The sequence below is a fragment of the Chiloscyllium plagiosum genome, chromosome 1 (assembly GCF_004010195.1).
Source record: "Chiloscyllium plagiosum isolate BGI_BamShark_2017 chromosome 1, ASM401019v2, whole genome shotgun sequence".
NCBI classification, from domain to species: domain Eukaryota; kingdom Metazoa; phylum Chordata; class Chondrichthyes; order Orectolobiformes; family Hemiscylliidae; genus Chiloscyllium; species Chiloscyllium plagiosum.
In genome coordinates, this window is record NC_057710.1 from 107,710,259 (window position 1) to 107,729,374 (window position 19,116).

At 38.6% G+C, this 19,116-nt stretch overlaps 1 protein-coding gene across 7 annotated transcripts in view; it reads left to right on the forward strand.

Moving 5' to 3' along the window:
* sepsecs (Sep (O-phosphoserine) tRNA:Sec (selenocysteine) tRNA synthase) overlaps nt 1–10,677 on the forward strand; it is a 63,697-nt gene extending 53,020 nt beyond the window's left edge. For all 7 annotated transcript variants that reach the window (XM_043693756.1, XM_043693766.1, XM_043693746.1 and 4 more), the window contains 3 exons: nt 2,405–2,498; nt 9,352–9,442; nt 9,753–10,677. In XM_043693756.1, the coding sequence (XP_043549691.1) occupies nt 2,405–2,498; nt 9,352–9,442; nt 9,753–10,071 (504 nt within the window). In that variant the 3' untranslated portion in view covers nt 10,072–10,677. The remainder of the gene's footprint in view (nt 1–2,404; nt 2,499–9,351; nt 9,443–9,752) is intronic.
* Nucleotides 10,678–19,116: the final 8,439 nt, after the last annotated feature.

The window sequence follows — 19,116 nt, forward strand, 5'->3', positions numbered from 1 at the left end:
AAAGCTAGTGTGCTTCCAATTAAACCTGTTGGACTATAACCTGGTGTTGTGTGATTTTTAACTTAGAAAAAGAATGAATGCTATAGTGTCTGACTAGGCTGTATGCCATGTTTTCTTTTAACTTCTGCATATTTGTATGGCATTGTTAAAAGCAATATAATATGATTTGTAAATGAGGTGTGCTGCTTTGTCCATCAGTTAAAGGATGCAGTAAATTATGAGAACACACAGTAATTGATTATTGCTTTCAATCCTTTTGCAATTGAGTTTTTAGGCAACTCTTTTAAGTTTTCATTTGTATTGCAATAAATGTCAATGTGTACAAATTAGGAAGATCAATAAGGATATATGTTTTTCTACTCAATTTATTTTGGCTTCTTCAGCTTGAAGTTAAGCTTGTTAATATAGTTGTTATGGATGCCATCTAGTATGCAAAATGTTAGCAAAATGGCTAACTTATGTTTTATTTGGACCAGTTGATCATAAATTTGTCCATAAATTTCCATACTTAATGATATTTGGAAAGTTCAACATACTGTTGCCTAATTTTAACAGTGATGTTTTGAGTAAGCCTCAACAATATAAGAAATCTAAATTTCTATTTGCTCTCCAATTTAATATGTTATATCATTGGGAATAAAGCTATAGTGTGTGTGTTGGTGATGATATAATTTACCCTTATGTCCTCGGAATTGATGAATGTTGAGTGCTTTGACCAATAAAAAATGAAACCACTCAAATAACATTTCAAGGAAGAGAGAACTTGGAACTGTACATCGGTTGGGGTGTCCCAAATTGCATAACAATGAAAATGTTATTTTTGAGTTGTAGGGTCATATTTTCAAGTTGCGTGTGGGAATTTTCTTGCTTTGGAGACCCACCTCAGTATAAAATATCTCAATATGTGCAATTTTCATTCCGGCCAAGTTGAGTTCATTGCCACGAGAAACAGATTGGATGTGACATCAGAAATGCTGAGTGCCAGTTTGGTCTGGCTTAAAGGTCCACTCTGGTGTCCATTCCAGTTGTTTGGTTACATCATAGATTTTCTAGCCCTCAGTCCTTATACTTTATTATCCCCTACCCACTCACCCTGCCAACTCACATTTTAAAAAAACAATTTGTGTTCCTTTGACACTGTACAAAACTCAACAAAACATACCACTAAAACAATAACAGAAGCTTTAAGAAGTTGACACCTTGTTAACCTTGTGCAAAAAGTCTTTGAGACATTAAGAAAGAGATTAAACATAAAATAACTTCTTATAACCTTATAGAAATGTCGGTCAAATGAAAACAACACTTCTTGGCATCAGTGTAAATTTTTTGATTTGATTTAATTTATTATTGTCACATGTACTGAGATACAGTGAAAACTATTGTTTTATGTGCTAACTAGACACATCATACCTTAAATAAGTACATCAGGGTAATAGAACAAAGTGCAGAATATAGCATTATAGCTACAGAGAAGGTGCAGAGAAAGATCAGTTCTAATATATGAGAGTCTGTTCTTAAATCTGATAACAGCAGGGGAGGAGCTGTTTTTAAATCTTTTGGCATATGTTTTCAAACTTTTGTATCTTCTGCCCGATGGAAGAGCGAGGAAGAGAGTATAACCAGACTGGGAGGGACCTTTGATTACTTTGGTTGCTTTCCCAAGGCAGCAGGAAGTATAAACTGAGTCAATGGAAGGAAGGCTGGTTTTCGTGATGGACTGGGCTGTGGACTGGGCTGTGTTACAATTCTCTGTAATTTCTTACGATCTTGGGCAGAGCAGTTGCTATTTCACTCTCATAATCCTGTTAGACAAAATTAGACTCTGCTCCAAGACTCTGTGTCATAGAGAAGTTGGCCAATAACATAAAAATTGCAGGAGCTAAGAGACGACAACCTTCACAGTGGAGATACCCAGATTGGGAATGGAGGGTGTGTAGGCTCACTATCCATACCTCTATCCTCACCAACAAAAATTTGAGGACTGAGAATAAGGCCAAGGATGCCACAGTTTGATGCTGCCCACCATTTCAAAATGCACTGGTGTCATTCGATGTATAAATGAGGCTATTGTCACTGTTGCATACATGGAAATGTGGCACCAATTTATACAGCCATAGTCAGCAAAAGGTTAAGTGACATTTTTGAACTGTTGGCTGAACGATACATTTTGGCCAGCACACCAGGAAAAAATCCTTGCTCTTCAAAATGGTGCTGTGCATTTTTTGACATTCATTTTGGGGCTCGCAACAAGTAGACATTGTCAAGATTGAACAACAAAAAAACTCTTAAAAATGCTGCAGACAGTACGGGTGGTTGAATGGAAGTTAACATAGAAGAGAAATATTCAACAGTCATGATTGTAAATCATTTTATTTACTCCTTGATTTAATTTGTATTATTGCAGGAAATGTTCACTTACCTTTCAACTGAATTAAAGAAGTTGTCTGAAGCTCACAATGAAAGGCTTCTGGGGACTCCAAACAACGCTATTTCTTTAGGTAAAGCTGATTTTTCTTTCTCTTTAAAATAACGGTAATCATTTTTGTGTACATTTCACTGAATTAATTCAAAATACTTTGAAACAGTTTTTAAAAATAAAGTTATTCTACAATTTAATCAAAATAAATTTGCAGTTCGGGAAGCCTTATTTTGCATAATGTTAATTAAAGGTAACAAATAATTTCAAGTCAGTTTCTTATGTTCTAGCTCGGAAGAGTGCAAAATGAAAAGCTTCAACTTCTAGTCTCCTTTTATCAATGTTGAAGTTCAGTACCACTAAGCATTTACTGCAATCATTTAAATTAAGAAGCTTTAGTTTAAGAGGGATCAAGCATTTGCAATGCCAGCCTAGACATACAAACATTTCAAGTAGCCGAACTTGGTGCAAAACATGAAATGTTGAGTTACTGTTGGTGTAACTTACGAGTGATTTTGTTGGAGGGCTGTCAGTAGTTAGTTAAGCAGCGTATCCATTATTATTGAGAAAGAGATTGACAGAATTTTAAGAAAAGCTTTTAGCGGAACAAAACGCAAATAGGATGACTCTGGAAATATGAAATAAAAGCAGAGCATGCTGGTGAACATGCAGCTGATCAGGCAACCATCTGTAGGGATGAACAGAGATAATGTTTCAGGTCGATAATGTTTCAGCAGAACCAGTGTGTTTGGTATTTACTATTTTTTGTAGCACTAGAGGTCACTATAACACAACATTGAGCATTTTCACAGTTTAGTTGGAACCTTGATTATAAAAAGCAAGACTTGTATTTGTATAACATTGCCTTAGATTGCCCAGTGGGCTAGAAATCTAGTCCCAAAAGTGTGATTCAGAACATGTCTTACTTTATCATTAACCTTCATTTGTTTATTCATCACAATTCTTACAAAGCATTAACAAGCTCGTAATCCATTTGAAGGACTTAAGTAGAATCATAGAATCCCTACAGTGTACATAGAGGCCATTCGGCCCATCACGTCTAAGTGGACCCTCCAAACAGCATCCCACCCTATCCCTGTAATCCTGCATTTACCATGGCTAATCTACCCAGCCTGTACATCATGGGACAATTTTGCATTGCCAGTTCAACTCACCTGCACATCCTTGACTGTGGTGGGAAACTGGAGGAAACCCACACAGGCACAGGGAGAACATGTAAATTCCACATGGACAGTCATTCAAGGCTGAAATTGAACTGAAGACCTGGTTCTGTGAGGCAGCAGCACTAACTGTTGGTATTAGTTATTAGGTAATAGTTACAAATGTTGCCTCAGCTCTAAGCTTGCATCTGTACCCCAAATTAATTAAGTATTGACAGTGATAAATATAAGATTAGCAAATATGTTTTTGAACTTAGGTGTGAATAATATTATGATACAGCCCAGTTAGTCAAGATAAAGACTTAAATTCTTGAATCTTGTTTTCTGACTGTTAAAGTAATGCTAATGTAAAGCAGAAAAATGCTATTATAAATCAAAACAGCAAGTGATGGAGCAATTCAACAGATCTGGGGACATCTATGGAGAGAGGAACAGAATGAGTCTTTTAAGTCTAATTTAACTCTTTTTTTGGAACATGCAATGTTAACTCTTTTTTTGTCTTCATAGATGCAGCCAGAACTGCTGAGTTTCTCCAGGACATTCTGTTTTTATTTTAAATCTCCAGCATATACAGTATTTTGATCTTATATTGTGAAAATGTTATTACTAAATCATGTGACAGGATCTGCGGGTGTTTTTTAATATTATATTGGACTGTAAGCCCATTTCCTCCTTTGTGATTTCAGTAAAAAAGTGAGAGCAACATTACAGCGAGTAGGATTTGTACCTGTCTCTTCTCATTCATGGGATATGGGCATCACTGGTCAAACCAATATTTGTCATCCACCCCTATTTGTGCTTTAACTGAGTGGCTTGCTGTGCCATTTCATGGTCAGTTAAGAGTCATAGGACAGAAGAGGCTATTCAGCCCATCATGTCTGTACCACCAAAAATATACTGCAACCTACGCAAGTCCTACTTTCCTGCACTAGGCCCATTGCCTTGAATGTTATGACACGTCAGCACTTTTTTATACTTTTTATCCAAGTACTTGTTGAGAGGTTTCCTGCCTTAGTCACCCTCCCAGGCAGATTTTCACCACCCTCTGGGTGAAAATGTTGTTTCTCAAATCCCCTATAAATCTCCTGTCTTTCACTTTAAAATTATGCCCCCTTGTTAGTGACTCCTTTGTTCACCCTGTCCATGTCCCCTCACACATTTTGTGCATCTTTAAACCTTCTCTGCTCCAAGGAAAAAACCCGAGCTTATCCAGTCTCTCTTCCCAGCTAAAATGCAACATCTTAGGCAACAACCTGATGAATCTCCTCTTCCAGTGCAATCACATCCTTCTGATGGTGTGGTGATCAGAGCTGCTTACAATACACCAGCTGTGGCCTGTCCTGAGTTCTGTACAACTCCAACATGACCCCTTTGCTCTTATAATCAGTGCCACACTGATAAAGGCAGGTGAGATGCATGCCTTCTTAACTATCTGTTACCTGTCCTGCCCTGCCACCTTTAGGGATCTGTGGACAAGCAACCCAAGATCCCTCTGTTCCTCTGAGCTTCCTACTGTACTATCTTTTGTTGAGTAGTCCCTTGTCTTATTACGTCTTCCAAAATAATCAGGGTAAAATTCCATCTACCAATGATCTGCCCATCTGATCAATCCGTTTAACACCTTCCACTTCACTGTCAACCACCTGGACAATTTTTGTGTCATCTACAAACTTCCTTGTCATTCCCCCACATTCTCATTTACGTCATTTATAAATAACACAAATAATAAGGGACCCAGCACTGATCCAAGGTACACCACTGCACACTGGGCACCAGTCACACAAACTGACTTTACCACCACCCTCTGAGTCCTATCACTAAGCCAATTTTGAATCCAACTTGCAAAGTTACTCTGGATCCCATGAGCTTGTATCTTCTTTATCATTTCCATGTGGGACCTTGTCAAAAGCTTCACCTCTGAAATGCATATAAACTATATCAACTGTCCTCATCCAATCACTTGGTTACCTCCTTGAAAATTGCACTGGATTTGTTAGGGATGATGTCCTCTAACAAAGTCATGTTGACTAAATCTCATCAAACCATGCCTCTCTAAATGGAAATTAATTTAATATTTAACACTCTATCTTGACAGTGTGAACCTTTTCCCGCGTATGGAGTCGGGTATTACAAGGGGGCATAGCTAGTCATGTTGACTAAATCTCATCAAACCATGCCTCTCTAAATGGAAATTAATTTAATATTTAACACTCTATCAATGTCCTTCTGCTGCACACCCAGCTAGCCCTGTCCTTCACTATTTTCTCCAATAGGTTCCTTACCAGTGATGTTACACTCACTGGTTTATAGTTTCCTAGTCTATCTCTAGCAACTTTCTTGTAAAGAGGAATCACATTAGCTGTCCTGTAGTCCTCTGGCATCTCTCCTATGGCCAGGGACAGTTTGAAAATTTGGATCAGGGCCCCAGTAATTTCCTTACTCTTCTCCCACAACAGACTGGGATACAACTCATCTGGTCCTGGGGATATGCCCGACTGTTATTCTCTTTTCCTTGATGTACTTGTAGAATATCTTGGAATTCTCCTTAATCCTGTCCATCAGCTTTTTTTTATTTTCTTTGCTCTTCTAATTGCTTTCTTGGGATCCCCCCTGTACTTTCTATACTCCTCTAGGGCCTCCATTGTTCTGCTCCTTTTATACGTGTTATACATCTCCCTTTTTTTTATACAATCCTGAAGTCAATACATTGCTGAGGGTCTAGAGTCACATATAGGTTAGGATGGACTTTCATGATCCAGATACATTTTTAGAAAAAGTTGATGCTAGTGTCATTACTGGAAGTATCTCTATATGACAAATATATTAATTGAATTTCATTAGCTGCCAGTGTAGGATTTAAATCCAGGTTTCCAAAGCATTAGTCTGGGCCTTTGGCCTACACCAGTCACATTACCACTATCCAAGACCTCCCCTTCTTGTCCTATTTTTTAAAGAAAGAAGTTCAGATTTCTCACCTCACCAAATTAATTACTAAACTTGTTGCAACATTTTGAACAGCTATGACGCCACTTTCTCAGTGTAAACCTTTGTCGAAGTTTGGTGAAGATGTCGCCGATATGGAGCTGCAAGTGGAAAATATTTTCCAGCTTTGAACATAATCTAAAATGTGCTATGATTAGAATTAACATGAAAAACAATGTGAATTTGACCTATTCTGCATTCATAATGCTGACTCCAGCTCACATTTTTCAGTTTTAGTATGCAATTATCAACCCATCATTCCTTGGAAAATGTCCTTGCTTTTCAATCTGCTAGCAGGAATCTTATTGATGAAATGGGTGATGTTGGTCTAATTTTCCTCCCTCTGCTACTGACACAATATTTTGCAGCTGCTAGTCCTTCTGATTCAAGTGCTCATATCTGGAAAGTGATTCAATTTATTTTTTCCAAACACAGCAGTAATAGAGTAAAAGCTCAATCTATGCTATTTTTGCCTTAGATTGTGTAAATGTTATTCCAAAGTAATTATAATTTTATGACATCAAAATACTAGTTTAATTGCCATATAAACATTCATTGTAGCATGATATTATAGTACATAACTTTAGTATTTATAACTTAAACATGATTAGTTTTCTCAATTTGGTTTAATGACTAATTTGATTAACCCTCTTGAAAACTGAGTGGCATTTATTATTGTAACTGGTGCACTTGTAGATTGGAAAAATTATCAGACACATGCTGACAACGTTAGGGCTGATATGTAATGACATACTGGAGATGTGTTCGGTGGTGATGTGGGGTAGGGAGAGGGAGCAGTTTAGCCAGGCTGGAGGGTAATTGATCGGGATCCCTTCAATTCCCCATTGTCTGTCTCTGTAGATCAGGCTGGGAAAGCTTGTGGACAACCTTCTCTCTTTGCTGCCAATTTGAGACCCTTAAGTGGGAAATTAATTCCATCTTCTAGGGTGTCATCTCACCACCGTTGGTGTTCATCCAGCATCAGGCTTTATGATTTACCACATGGGAACCCCAAAAAGCAAGTCCTGTTGAGGTTCTTCCAGGGGGGTCCATGATGGGAGGGTCTCTCAATATCAGGCATTTCATGGCTGATTGGAAGACCCAGCACAGGGAAGGCAGGGAGTCCTGCTGAGAGCTGCCCTCCCACACACTCTTCTGACTATTTTCCTCTTTCACACAGAACCCATTCATTGACAGCATCCTGCCAATTAATGCAGTGGGCCTTCTGAAATGTAGGCAATGTTTCAGACTCTCTAAAAAGCAGCTGAAACCCTGATTACTTCTATTAATTTTCTGCCATCAGTTACAGGGTACATGACTATCTACAAACCATGCCCTGATACGGGAAGGGTTGAGTTCTACATGTACATGACAAATTTAATGTTTCTAAAGAGACAACTCAAGAGGGGCTTGCTTATAAAGCAACACTTTGTTATTGAATCATAAAGTAATTTATCTCACTGAAAATGCTTGGCACCACATTGATTGACTTGTGCTTTGTTTTCCTTTTCATATGAGAAGCATGAAAAGCTCTGTTGGAAATACACTCATATCATTAGAAATACTCTCCTCACCTTGTATATATGTAGAAGGATATTTTAAAAAGATTTACACCATTTCTTTTGTATTTTGTTTCCACATTATTCAAATTTTCAATGTTTTCTGTAATGTAATATTTCTCAGTCACATAAACTTGTATGTGAAGAATGGTGAACACATGTCACTCTAAAGGGGCTTTAAGTAAATAGTAAATAAAAGAAAGATTTCACACTACTTAAAATTATCCATGGCTGATGTGAGTTCTGAGATAGGGTTGTGTCCTGAATTGTTAACTCCATTTCTCTCCCCAACTTGCTGTGTATTGCCACTATTTTTTATGTTTATTTTGTGTGTTACTCTACTTTTCCTGGCACAACACACAAAGAAGGATCTTGGTCTGTTCTTTAAGCAGAATCCAGCAGTCCCTTTTATTGACTGTTGTTTAGGCATCCCAGTCCAGGTCACGGAGAGGTGCTGCATGCTCTACTCATTTGTAGCTAACAATTACAATTAGGCTAATAGATTGCCATGTATGCAATTTACATATTTAACCAATCTCCTATCTGTTTCAAGTCTAAAACTGCTCACCTTTTTATATGTTTTAATCAACCTGTTCAGAGGTGTTAGTACACAATTCTGGATCGGGTAGGACTTGAACCCAGATCTCCCTGGATCAGTTGTAGGGACAAGACCCATTAATTGATTCACTTGAAAATTGCTTCAGGTTACGCTTGAGCATCAAGAAGTAACCAAAGTGCTTCTTCCACCTCATATTCAATCACTTTATTCAAGTGAGTAATGGACAACCAGTCGGTAAAAATCTTGGTGCTTATTGTCAGAAAAAATTCAACTTTTAAAAATAATTATTAAATATTCCCTGATGTTGTTACCAAGCAAATTCTTTAGGAGCCTAGATACTGTTTCTTGTTGCAATGTGATGAAGTGGGCGTGCCCTTTCAATGACGGTGTTTCTCATTTGTTATTTGTCAATTGTCTGGAGAAAATTTAGTTACTTTTATTCAGTCCCTGCCAGAGCCTGTGATTGACAGTTCGTGTACAGGAAATTGATTCTATTTAAGCCCACTGTCTGTTCTTTTGTTACCATCTCCTGCATTGCAGCAGTGTTTTTTTTTAAACTGATACGTTCAGTATTGAAACACACATTATTTGGTTTATGTGAAGCATCACACTGTATGGCCACCTCATTGTTCGTTGCTTTTCTACTTCTTTCAGCAATGTCCTTGAAAAGATTCCATAAACACAATGATAAGGCTGTCACACAGCTTGGATCTATGCTTTTCACTAGACTAGTATCTGGAGCCAGGTGAGTTGATGAGTAATTCACACTCTTAATGCACTTATTGATTGACTAATGCTTTGTTTTCCTTTTCATATGAGGAGCATGAAAAGCTCTATTGGAAATGTGAGCTGCATACACTCATATTTATCATTCGAAATACTCTCCTCACCTTGTATATAAGTGGAAGGATTTTTAAAAAAATTTATTTTGTACTTTGTTGCCACATTATTCAAATTTTACATTTTGTCTGTAGTGCAATATTTCTTGTTCACATAGAACATGTATGTAAATATTGCTTGGGCTAGTACCACATTGTTTCTTTCTCTTGTCTCAGAGTTGTTCCTGTTGGCTCAGAACAAACTATAAACGGATATACTTTCCAAGGATTTATGTCACACACTAATCGCTATCCATGCCCTTATCTGAATGCTGCATCAGCAGTTGGAATAAAAAGACAAGATGTGGATCTTTTTATTAAGAAACTGGACAAGTGTCTCAAGATCCTCCTGAAAGAGAAAGGCATTTCAGGAGCTGAAATGGACCTTGAAAAAGAAATGTCAGCAAATATTGAAGATGATGATACAGCAGAATTGATGGAAAATGTTCAAATTGGTCTAAAAATCCCGACAGATATGGTAAATCATCCTATTTGATACCCCTTTAATTAACCAAGTACTTCCAGCTCAATCCAGAGGTGAACTTGCAGAAGTGTATGACTGAAAAATATAATAAAAAATGTCATTATACTTCATCTTTGGTATGAATAATTGTTGATCAGCTTAAGAGGGAATTATGTTATGATTTGGAGTACTATCTGAGGAATTAATGGTAAGATAACTGTTTTCTGAGTGATGAAAACAATAAAATGACCAGGGTTTGTTTGTTAAGAATCCATTGCAAATGGGGTATGTTAACCAACAATATGTACGTCTTCTGGAGATAAAGTTAAATTGATTTTATTGGGAAACTGAAGAAAATAATTTAAAATATTTTGAATTTGCTCTGACACTGTGAGATTATCTCAAGCATTTTAATGGTGTAGGTATTGAATTTGATATTGCAATGTTTTCAATGTTAATTACAAGCTGTTATATTAATATATGTAAACATTTAACTTGTAAGTGTAAATAATATTTTGCAAAAGGATGGATGGGAATTACCTATATTTTTTCTGCTCGTACGATGAGAGTTGAAAGCATTTTTGATGTATTGCCTTATACCTGAGTTACTTTAGTAAACCACTTCTCTTCTTTGCACTAGTCAGTATAAAGCCTTTGCTCTTCAGATGCTTGTGAAATCAAACTCACTAAAGATCGATTAGGTAAAAACCAGCCTAATTTCACTTGAGACCCTTAATAAGCAATACTGACAAAGTTAATATCTGAAAGTAAGTTATCATTCAGCAACTTGATTGAAGACCACAGCCTTGAGTCCAATTGAGAGTGAACTGCTCACAGGCTAAGTTGTTGATTCCTAACCTACAGCATGGATGTCAGATGTATTTCAACAAAAATAAAATTATGGTTTAAAAAAAAAATGTTTTGCAGAAATTCAATTAGCCTTAGAAAGCTGTCTGCTGTTTTGAGATGAAAGAAATCTGATATTATCAGATCTGCAGGTGGTTACTCTATATATTTCATTCATGTTCTAAGTCCCTAAAGAAAAATGACAGAATACATAGAACATAGGAAAGTACAACACAAAACAGGCCCTTTGACCCACGATGTTGTGCTGAGGTTTCATCCTAATGTAAAAAATAATAACTTAACCTACGGAACCCTCAACTCACTGCTCTCCATGTGCCTGTCCAGCAGTTGTTTAAATGTCCCTAATGACTCTGCTTCCACCACCACAGCTGGCAACGCATTCCATGCATTTACAGCTCTCTGCGTAAAGAGCCTATCTCTGATGTCTCCTCTGTACCTTTTCCCTAATATCTTAAAACTATGACCCCTCGTACTTGTCAGTCCTGCCCTGGGGAAAAGTCTCTGGCTATTGACTCTATCTCTTCCTCTCATTATCTTGTATACCTCGATCAGGTCTCCTCTCTTCCTCCTTCTCTCCAGAGAGAAAAGTCTGAGCTTTTTCAACCTTGCTTCATAAGGCAAGCCCTCCAGTCCAGGCAGCATCCTGGTAAACCTTCTTTGCACACTATGCAATGCCTATTATCTTTCCTATAGTAGGGCGACCAGAACTGGACACAATATTCCAAGTGTGGTCTCACCAGGGACTTGTAGAGCTGCAGCAAAACCTCGCAGCTCTTAAACTTGATCCACCTGTTAATGAAAGCCAAAACACCATGTCCTTTCTTAACAACCCTATCCACTTGGGTGGCAACTTTGAGGGATCTATGTACTTGCACACCAAGATCCCTCTGTTCCTCCACACTATCAAGAATCCTGTTTTTAATCCTATATTCAGCATTCGAATTCGACCTTCCAAAATGCATCACTTTGCATTTATCCAGGTTGAATTCCATCTGCCATTTCTCAGCCCAGTTTGGCATCCTGTCTATGTCGCACTGCAGCCTACAGTAGCCCTCAATACTATCGATGACACCTCAACCTTTGTGTCATCTGGAAATTTACTAACCCACCCCTCAACCTCCTCGTCCAAGTCATTTATAAAAGCTACAAAGACCAGAGGCCTAAGAACAGAGCTCTCCGGAACCCCACTCACTGTCTTCCAGGCAGAATACTCTCCATCCACAACCACTCTCTGCCTTCTGTCAGCCAACCCATTCTGAATCCAGATAGCTAAATCTCCCTGTATCCATTCCTTCCTGACTTTATGAATGAGCATACCTTGGGGAACCTTATCAAATGCCTTGCATAAGTCCATATACACCACATCCACTACTCGACCTTCGTCGACCTGTCTTGTCACCATCTCGAAGAACTCAATAAGATTTGTGACGCATGACCTGCACCTCACAAAGCCATGCTGAGTGCCTTTAATCACGCCTTGATTTGCCAAATAGTCATAGATCCTATCCCTCAGAATTCTTTCTAAAACTTTGCTGACCACAGATGTAAGACTGACTGACGCCTGTAATTGCCAGGGATTTTCCTATTACCCTTCTTGAAAAGAGGAACAAAATTCGCCTCCTTCCAATCCTCCGGTACGACTCCTGTTGAGAGTGTGGAGGCAAATATCCTCGCCAGCAGCTTAGCAACCTCCTTTCTCGCTTCCCAGAGCAGCCTAGGATAAATCTGGTCTAGCCCTGGGGATATATCAGTCTTAATATTTTCCAAAATTTCCAGCACATCAACTTCATCAATCTTGATCTGGTCAAGTCTGTATCCCAGCTCCTCAAAGTTCTCATTCACAACAAGGTCCCTTTCCTTAGAGAAAACTCAAGCAAAATACTCATTTAGGGATACCCCTATCTGCTCAGACTCCATGCACACATTCCCTACGCTATCCTAACTTCTCCCTGATCATTCTCTTATTCCTCACGTATGTGTAAAATGCCTTTGGGTTCTCCCGAATCCTATTTGCCAAGCCTTTTCCGTGCCCTCTCCTGGCTCTCCTCAGTCCATTTCTGAGCTCCTTTCTAGCAAGGCTGTAATCCTCTAAATCTTGCTAGATCCTTGCTTCCTCCACCTTACAAGTGAAGCTTTTGACAAGAAGCTCCTCTGTTCTTGTCATCCAAGGTTCCTTCATCTTACCCCTTCTTACCTGTCTCAGAGGAATAAATGCATGCATCACTCGCAACAACTGCTCCTTAAACAGTCTCCACATGTCAACTGTGCCCTTTCTGTGGAACAATTGCTCCCAGTCTGTACTTCCCAACTCCTGTCTCATAGCATCATAATTTCCTTTTCCCCAATTAAATATCTTCCCTCGGTAACTGCTCCTTTCCCTGTCTAAGGCTATGTTAAATGTAAGGCGTTTCTGATCACTGTCACCAAAGTGTTCCTCCACCGCGAGATCTGACACATAATAAAGCACTTGAGTGCAATTGTAGAGGTAAGCTTCCATTGAAGTTTAATTTGTGCCAAAACAGATCACTTCATTACACTGAAGCATGTGAAAGGTATATATGTATATATGAAGAAGAAATGCATTGTAATCAGAAAAGGGATAGCCATGTAGAATAAAGTGTTATTATTGGGTGTAGCGTGAATCAACGTCAGTGTCGTAATCCATGTCATAATACATCAGGCATTTTTCAGCTTCCTGTTTTGAGTGGCAATCTTGGGTTACTGTGTTGATTTGGGGGAATCTGAGTAAGCAGACTGCACTAAAAGGAAAAGGAAACCGTCAGATCAGCCATGATTTCTTGGAATGGTAGAACTCAATGGGTCAAATAAACCGTGTTTATTACTTTGCCATATTGATCGCATCTTGCCTATAGCATAAACAATTCACTGATTTTCCATGCCATTCTTGATCTTGCATTGAGATTGAGATTTCATCCATGCTCAACTATACCAATACTGGTCTGACCAACCTCCCAGCTTCGACTCTGTATACACTTGAATTCCTACAAAACTCTGATGTCCATATTCGAGCTTCCATTAAACCCTCTTCATCTATCACCTCTATGCTTGATGACCTACATTGACTTCTGATTAATTAGCACACACACATTCTCATTCAAAAACCTTCAAGTCACTTCTCCTTCTCTCTGTAATCTTTTTCAGTACTATTGCACACTGATTGCTTGTATTTGCCCATCTTTGGCACATTCCCCAATTCTCATTATTTTTATCAGATTTCAGCCTCTTTAGTTTTCTCTCTCTTTCTGCAAGACATTGCTCAAAACTTTCTGTTCATCCAAGCATTTTGTCATCTGTCATGTGTCTCAGCCCTTGGCTCAGACTCAATTCTTGTCTGAGTACCCTCCTGTGAAGCCCTTAGATTATTTTACTGAGTTATTTGAATAAAGGTGGTGCTTATCACAAGCACAATAATGATTAGAATGATATTTCAGTTCATGTTATTGCAGATCATAAGACGAAAGTGAGGACTGCAGATGCTGGAGATCAGTCAAGATTAGGGTGATGCTGGAAAGGCACAGCAGGTCAGGCAGCATCCGAAGAGCAGGAAAATCAACATTTCGGGCTTAAGCCCTGCATCAGGAAAAGAAGGCTAGAATAACCACGTATAAGAAGTTGGAGACAGTAATAGCAATTCTACATTTTTGATTAGAGAAGAAGATATGATCTTATGTACTGGATACGATCATAAGCAGAAGTAGGCCATTCAACTCACTGAGTTTCACCATTCCATGAAATCATGGCTGATCTCATAGTCCTAATTCCACTCTCCTTTTTTCCCATAAATCTTCACTCCATTAATTCTTAAAAATCTGTATACCACAGCTTTGAATATACTTGAATGACCCAGCCATATCAACCCTCTGCAGTAAAGAATTCCACAGATGGACTACCCTCTGAGAGGAAAAAAAATCCTCCTTAGTTTTTCCTTAAATGGGCGACCCCTTCCTCTGACATTGTGCCCTTTGGTCCTAGACTCTCCGACAAGGGAAACCGCTCTGCAGCTGTCCTGTCAAGCCCAATAATAATCTAATATGTTTCAAAACTTGCCTCTCAATTTTCTAATGAGTCCAGACCCAAACTACACAATCTCTCCTCATATCTGGAATCAGCCTAGTGAGCCTTCTCTGGACTGCCTCCAATATCAGTATATCTTTCCTTAGATAAAGGGACCAAAACTCTTCGTGGTATTCCGGCAGTGGCCTGATCTGGTGCCTTGTTTTAGCAAAACCTCCCTATTTTTATATTCCATTCCCATTGAAATAAAGACCAACATTCTATTTGTATTCTGTATTATTCACTGAACTTGGATAATAGCTTATTTTTATGATTCAGGCACGAGGATCCTCAACTTCCTCTGTGGTGTGATATTCTGCTGTCTTTCCCCATTTAAATAATATTCTACTCTTCTATTCTTCCTGACAAGGTGCAAAACCTCACATTTTCCCAATTATATTCAATCTGCCAAATTTTTGCCCACTCACTTAACCTGACTATCCCTCTGCAAATTCCTTGTGTCACTCTCATTGTTTAGCTTCTCACCTATTTTTGTGTCATCTGCAAATGTGGTGATAGTAGGTTTTGTTCCATCGTTCAAGTCATTATTTTATACTGTAAATAATAGTGGCCTTGGCACTGATTCTTCATTTCTCTTTGATCCCTCACTTTTTCCCCCTTATCATTATTTCAGAAATGTAGGTCAGGATCAGTTCTGCCAAAATAATTATTTCTCTATGTGACTCTATACCGACAGTCATTCAAGCAAAAATGTTAGATATTCTTTTCCTTGATCTTGATAAATTCGTCATCTTCCTTTCTTTGTTCTTGTATTCTGTCCTTACACAAAAGCACAGCCAAGTTGCATGTAAGCTAAGTGCTGTGCTTAGTACATCCTCCTCAATGTTGCAGTAGTAATAATACGGCAATAATATGGACAGTCAGAAATAAAAATGGAAAATTGCTGGGAAAACCCAGCAGATCTGGCAGCGTCTGTGGAGAGAAAGCAGAGTTAATGTTTTGGTTCAGTTCTGAAGAAGTGTTTCTGGACCCAAACCGTTAACCCTGCTTTCTTACCAAACCTGCTGAGTTTTCCCAGCAATTTCTGCTTGAATTTTGAATTTGAATTTAATTTATTGTCACATTTACCGAGGCACAGTGAAAACTTTGACTTGTGGGCATTACAGGCAGATTGCATAGTTAAATACAGGGTAGACCATTTAGGACAGAGATGAGGAGAAACTTCTTCACCCAGAGAGTGGTGGCTGTGTGGAATGCTCTGCACCAGAGGGCAGTGGAGGCCCAGTCTCTGGATTCATTTAAGAAAGAGTTGGATAGAGCTCTCAAGGATTGTGGAATCAAGGGTTATGGAGATAAGGCAGGAACAGGATACTGATTAAGGATGATCAGCCATGATCATATTGAATGGTGGTGCAGGCTCGAAGGGCAGAATGGCCTACACCTGCACCTATTGTCTATTGTCTATAAATAGCATAGATAAGCAAATAATAGGTAAACAGCGGCAAAAACAAAAACACAGGTAGAGGCGAATGCTAAGAGTTTGTGAGTCCATTCAGTATTCTAACAATAGCAGTTTCGAACTGGATGGTGCATGTGTTCAGGCTTCTGTATCTTCTCCCCGATGGTAGACATTGTAGAAAAGCATTACCAGGGTGGGATGGATCTTTGAGAATGCTGGCAGCCTTTCCTTGATAGTGGGCCTGGTAGATGGATTCTATAGCTGGGAGTTTGGCCTTTGTGATTGTCTGGGCCGAGTTCACCACTTTCTATAACAATGTCAGATCTTGAATGGTACAGTTAGTATACCAGGTAGTGATATGTCCAGACAGAATGCTCTTGATGGTGCCTCTTTAAAAGTTGGCAAGGGTATTAGCTGTCATGCCAAATTTTCTCAGCTGCCTGAGGAAGAAGAGATGTTGTTGGGCTTTTGTAACTAGTGTGTTCGCATGAAGAATTAAGAAAGCTGTTTGTTTCTGACTTCCAGCATCAGGAGTTCTTTGGGTTTTTTTTTAATAATATGGACAGTTCATTTAAAACTATTATCTATGTAATTTTTAGTATCAATTTACTTGACTGAATAGAATTATCTTTGAAATTACATTGTGGTGTGAGTATTTGAATATTTAATATATTCTTTTGAAACATCCTTCTGCTGCATTAAATATTGAATTATTTTATAGAATATTTCTGTCTGGGGTTTTCCCTTTTAACCTTTTAAGGGTATATTTCACAACATCAAAAAGCAACACAATAGCAACTGTTTTAAAATCAATATAACCTTCACTCTGGCCTGAATGGCTGGGGAAGGCTTTGCACAGACCACATGGATACCAAACTAAATACCATATCGCTTACCCATATTGCCAGCCTGAATGTACATCTGATAAATCACCAGACCAAGTTGCCAGCAACAGTGATTTAGGCTTCAGTGCCAGCTCTGCAGCTTGAAGTGATTCTTCATTACTCAGGAGGGAGCACCAAAAGTTCATTTAGTTTAAAGCTAATTTATCCAACTTTAGAATTGCTGCCAGCATAATGTGACATTCTTTTAATTGATATTACGCCAACAGAGAATGAGGCTGGAGTTTTGCTACCAATACAGCTAGCTCAAGTCAGAAGAATTCACAACTTGTCAGACTTGCTTTGGTTTAAAGCACCAGGTCATACAAACATTCCTGTCCGGGTGGACAGGATCAGAATGCCGTCAGAGTCATTGTCTTCAGAAGCATATCCTAGCTGACCATGGGATGGAGAGTGTCAAGGTGAGGTGGTTCAAAGATGTGTCTGTGTTCTCTGGGACTTCATGCTAATTGGAATGAAAGATGTAAGATTCTTTACCACTGAGCCTTCACCATTCTCATTGATCCCTCATGCTGTCTTCATGGCATCCAGGCCAACTCAATGCCAATCCACCCAGTATACACCATCAATAAATCTCAGGAGCCACGTGAAGATAAATCAATTAAACCTCTTAAAAATCTAGAAGAGCTCTCACTCCAGACACTTGTTAGTGAAAACATTTTCATTAATGAAACCTATTCAAGCATTTTAAATCTAAAGTGACTAATTTCCCATAAAAATAAAGTCCTACCTGCACACACACACCATGGGTGCTGGGGAAAAAAATAAGCACTACCACAGTTTTTTTTAACATCACTGACATATGCCACCTTTTCTTCTACACTTTAAAGAGTTGGAAATTTTTTAAAAGTTGCATATCATTAAGCAGTTAATTGTGTTTAACAGTTATCCACTCATCAAAACCATTTATATCTACTCTATGATTTCATGACACTAACACTACATGTTAAGGTCTTTGTTACAGCCAAATTGGGGTGTGCTTGGAATCAACACTGAGTTCAAATCACCCTTTCGAGGTTGAATTTCCGTTGCATTTGAAAATGCTTTCTCCTTCTTGCCCTCTGCCAGAAAAAAATACAATCTGTCAGAAGAGTGGGTGGCTCTTCACATCCATGTCATGTTAATTGCCAGATAGATGCACTATAGAAAGTTAGTACTGGTACTTAAGCTGTTAAGACTGGTTTGATGACAAGATTTAAGTTTCTGAAATGTTACTCAACCCCTCTGGCCTTAAAGGGAATAACTGAACCTGCAGAGTCTCATAATTCAAAGAATAAATTATTCTTGTAGCTCCTTAAATGGCAACAGTTAAAGGTTTAGATGGAGAGGAATATCTTAAGTGCGTACAAGACAATTTTCTGATTCAGTCTGTGGATGTACCTACTAGAGAAAGTGCAAAACTTGACCTAAGACAGGGCAGGTGACTGAGGTGTCAATGGGGGAGCACTTTGGGGCCAGCGACCATAATTCTATTTGTTTTAAAATAGTGATGGAAAAGGATAGACCAGATCTAAAAGTTGAAGTTCTAAATTGGAGAAAGGCCAATTTTGATGGTATTAGGCAAGAACTTTCGAAAGCTGATTGGAGGCAGATGTTCGCAGGTAAAGGGACGGCTGGAAAATGGGAAGCCTTCAGAAATGAGATAACAAGAATCCAGAGAAAATATATTCAAGTCAAGGTGAAAGGGAAGGCTGGTAGGTACAAGGAATGCTGGATGACTAAAGAAATTGAGGGTTTGATTTAGAAAAAGAAGGAAGCATATGTAAGGTATAGATCGAGTGAATCCTTAGAAGAGTATAAAGAAAGTAGGAGTAT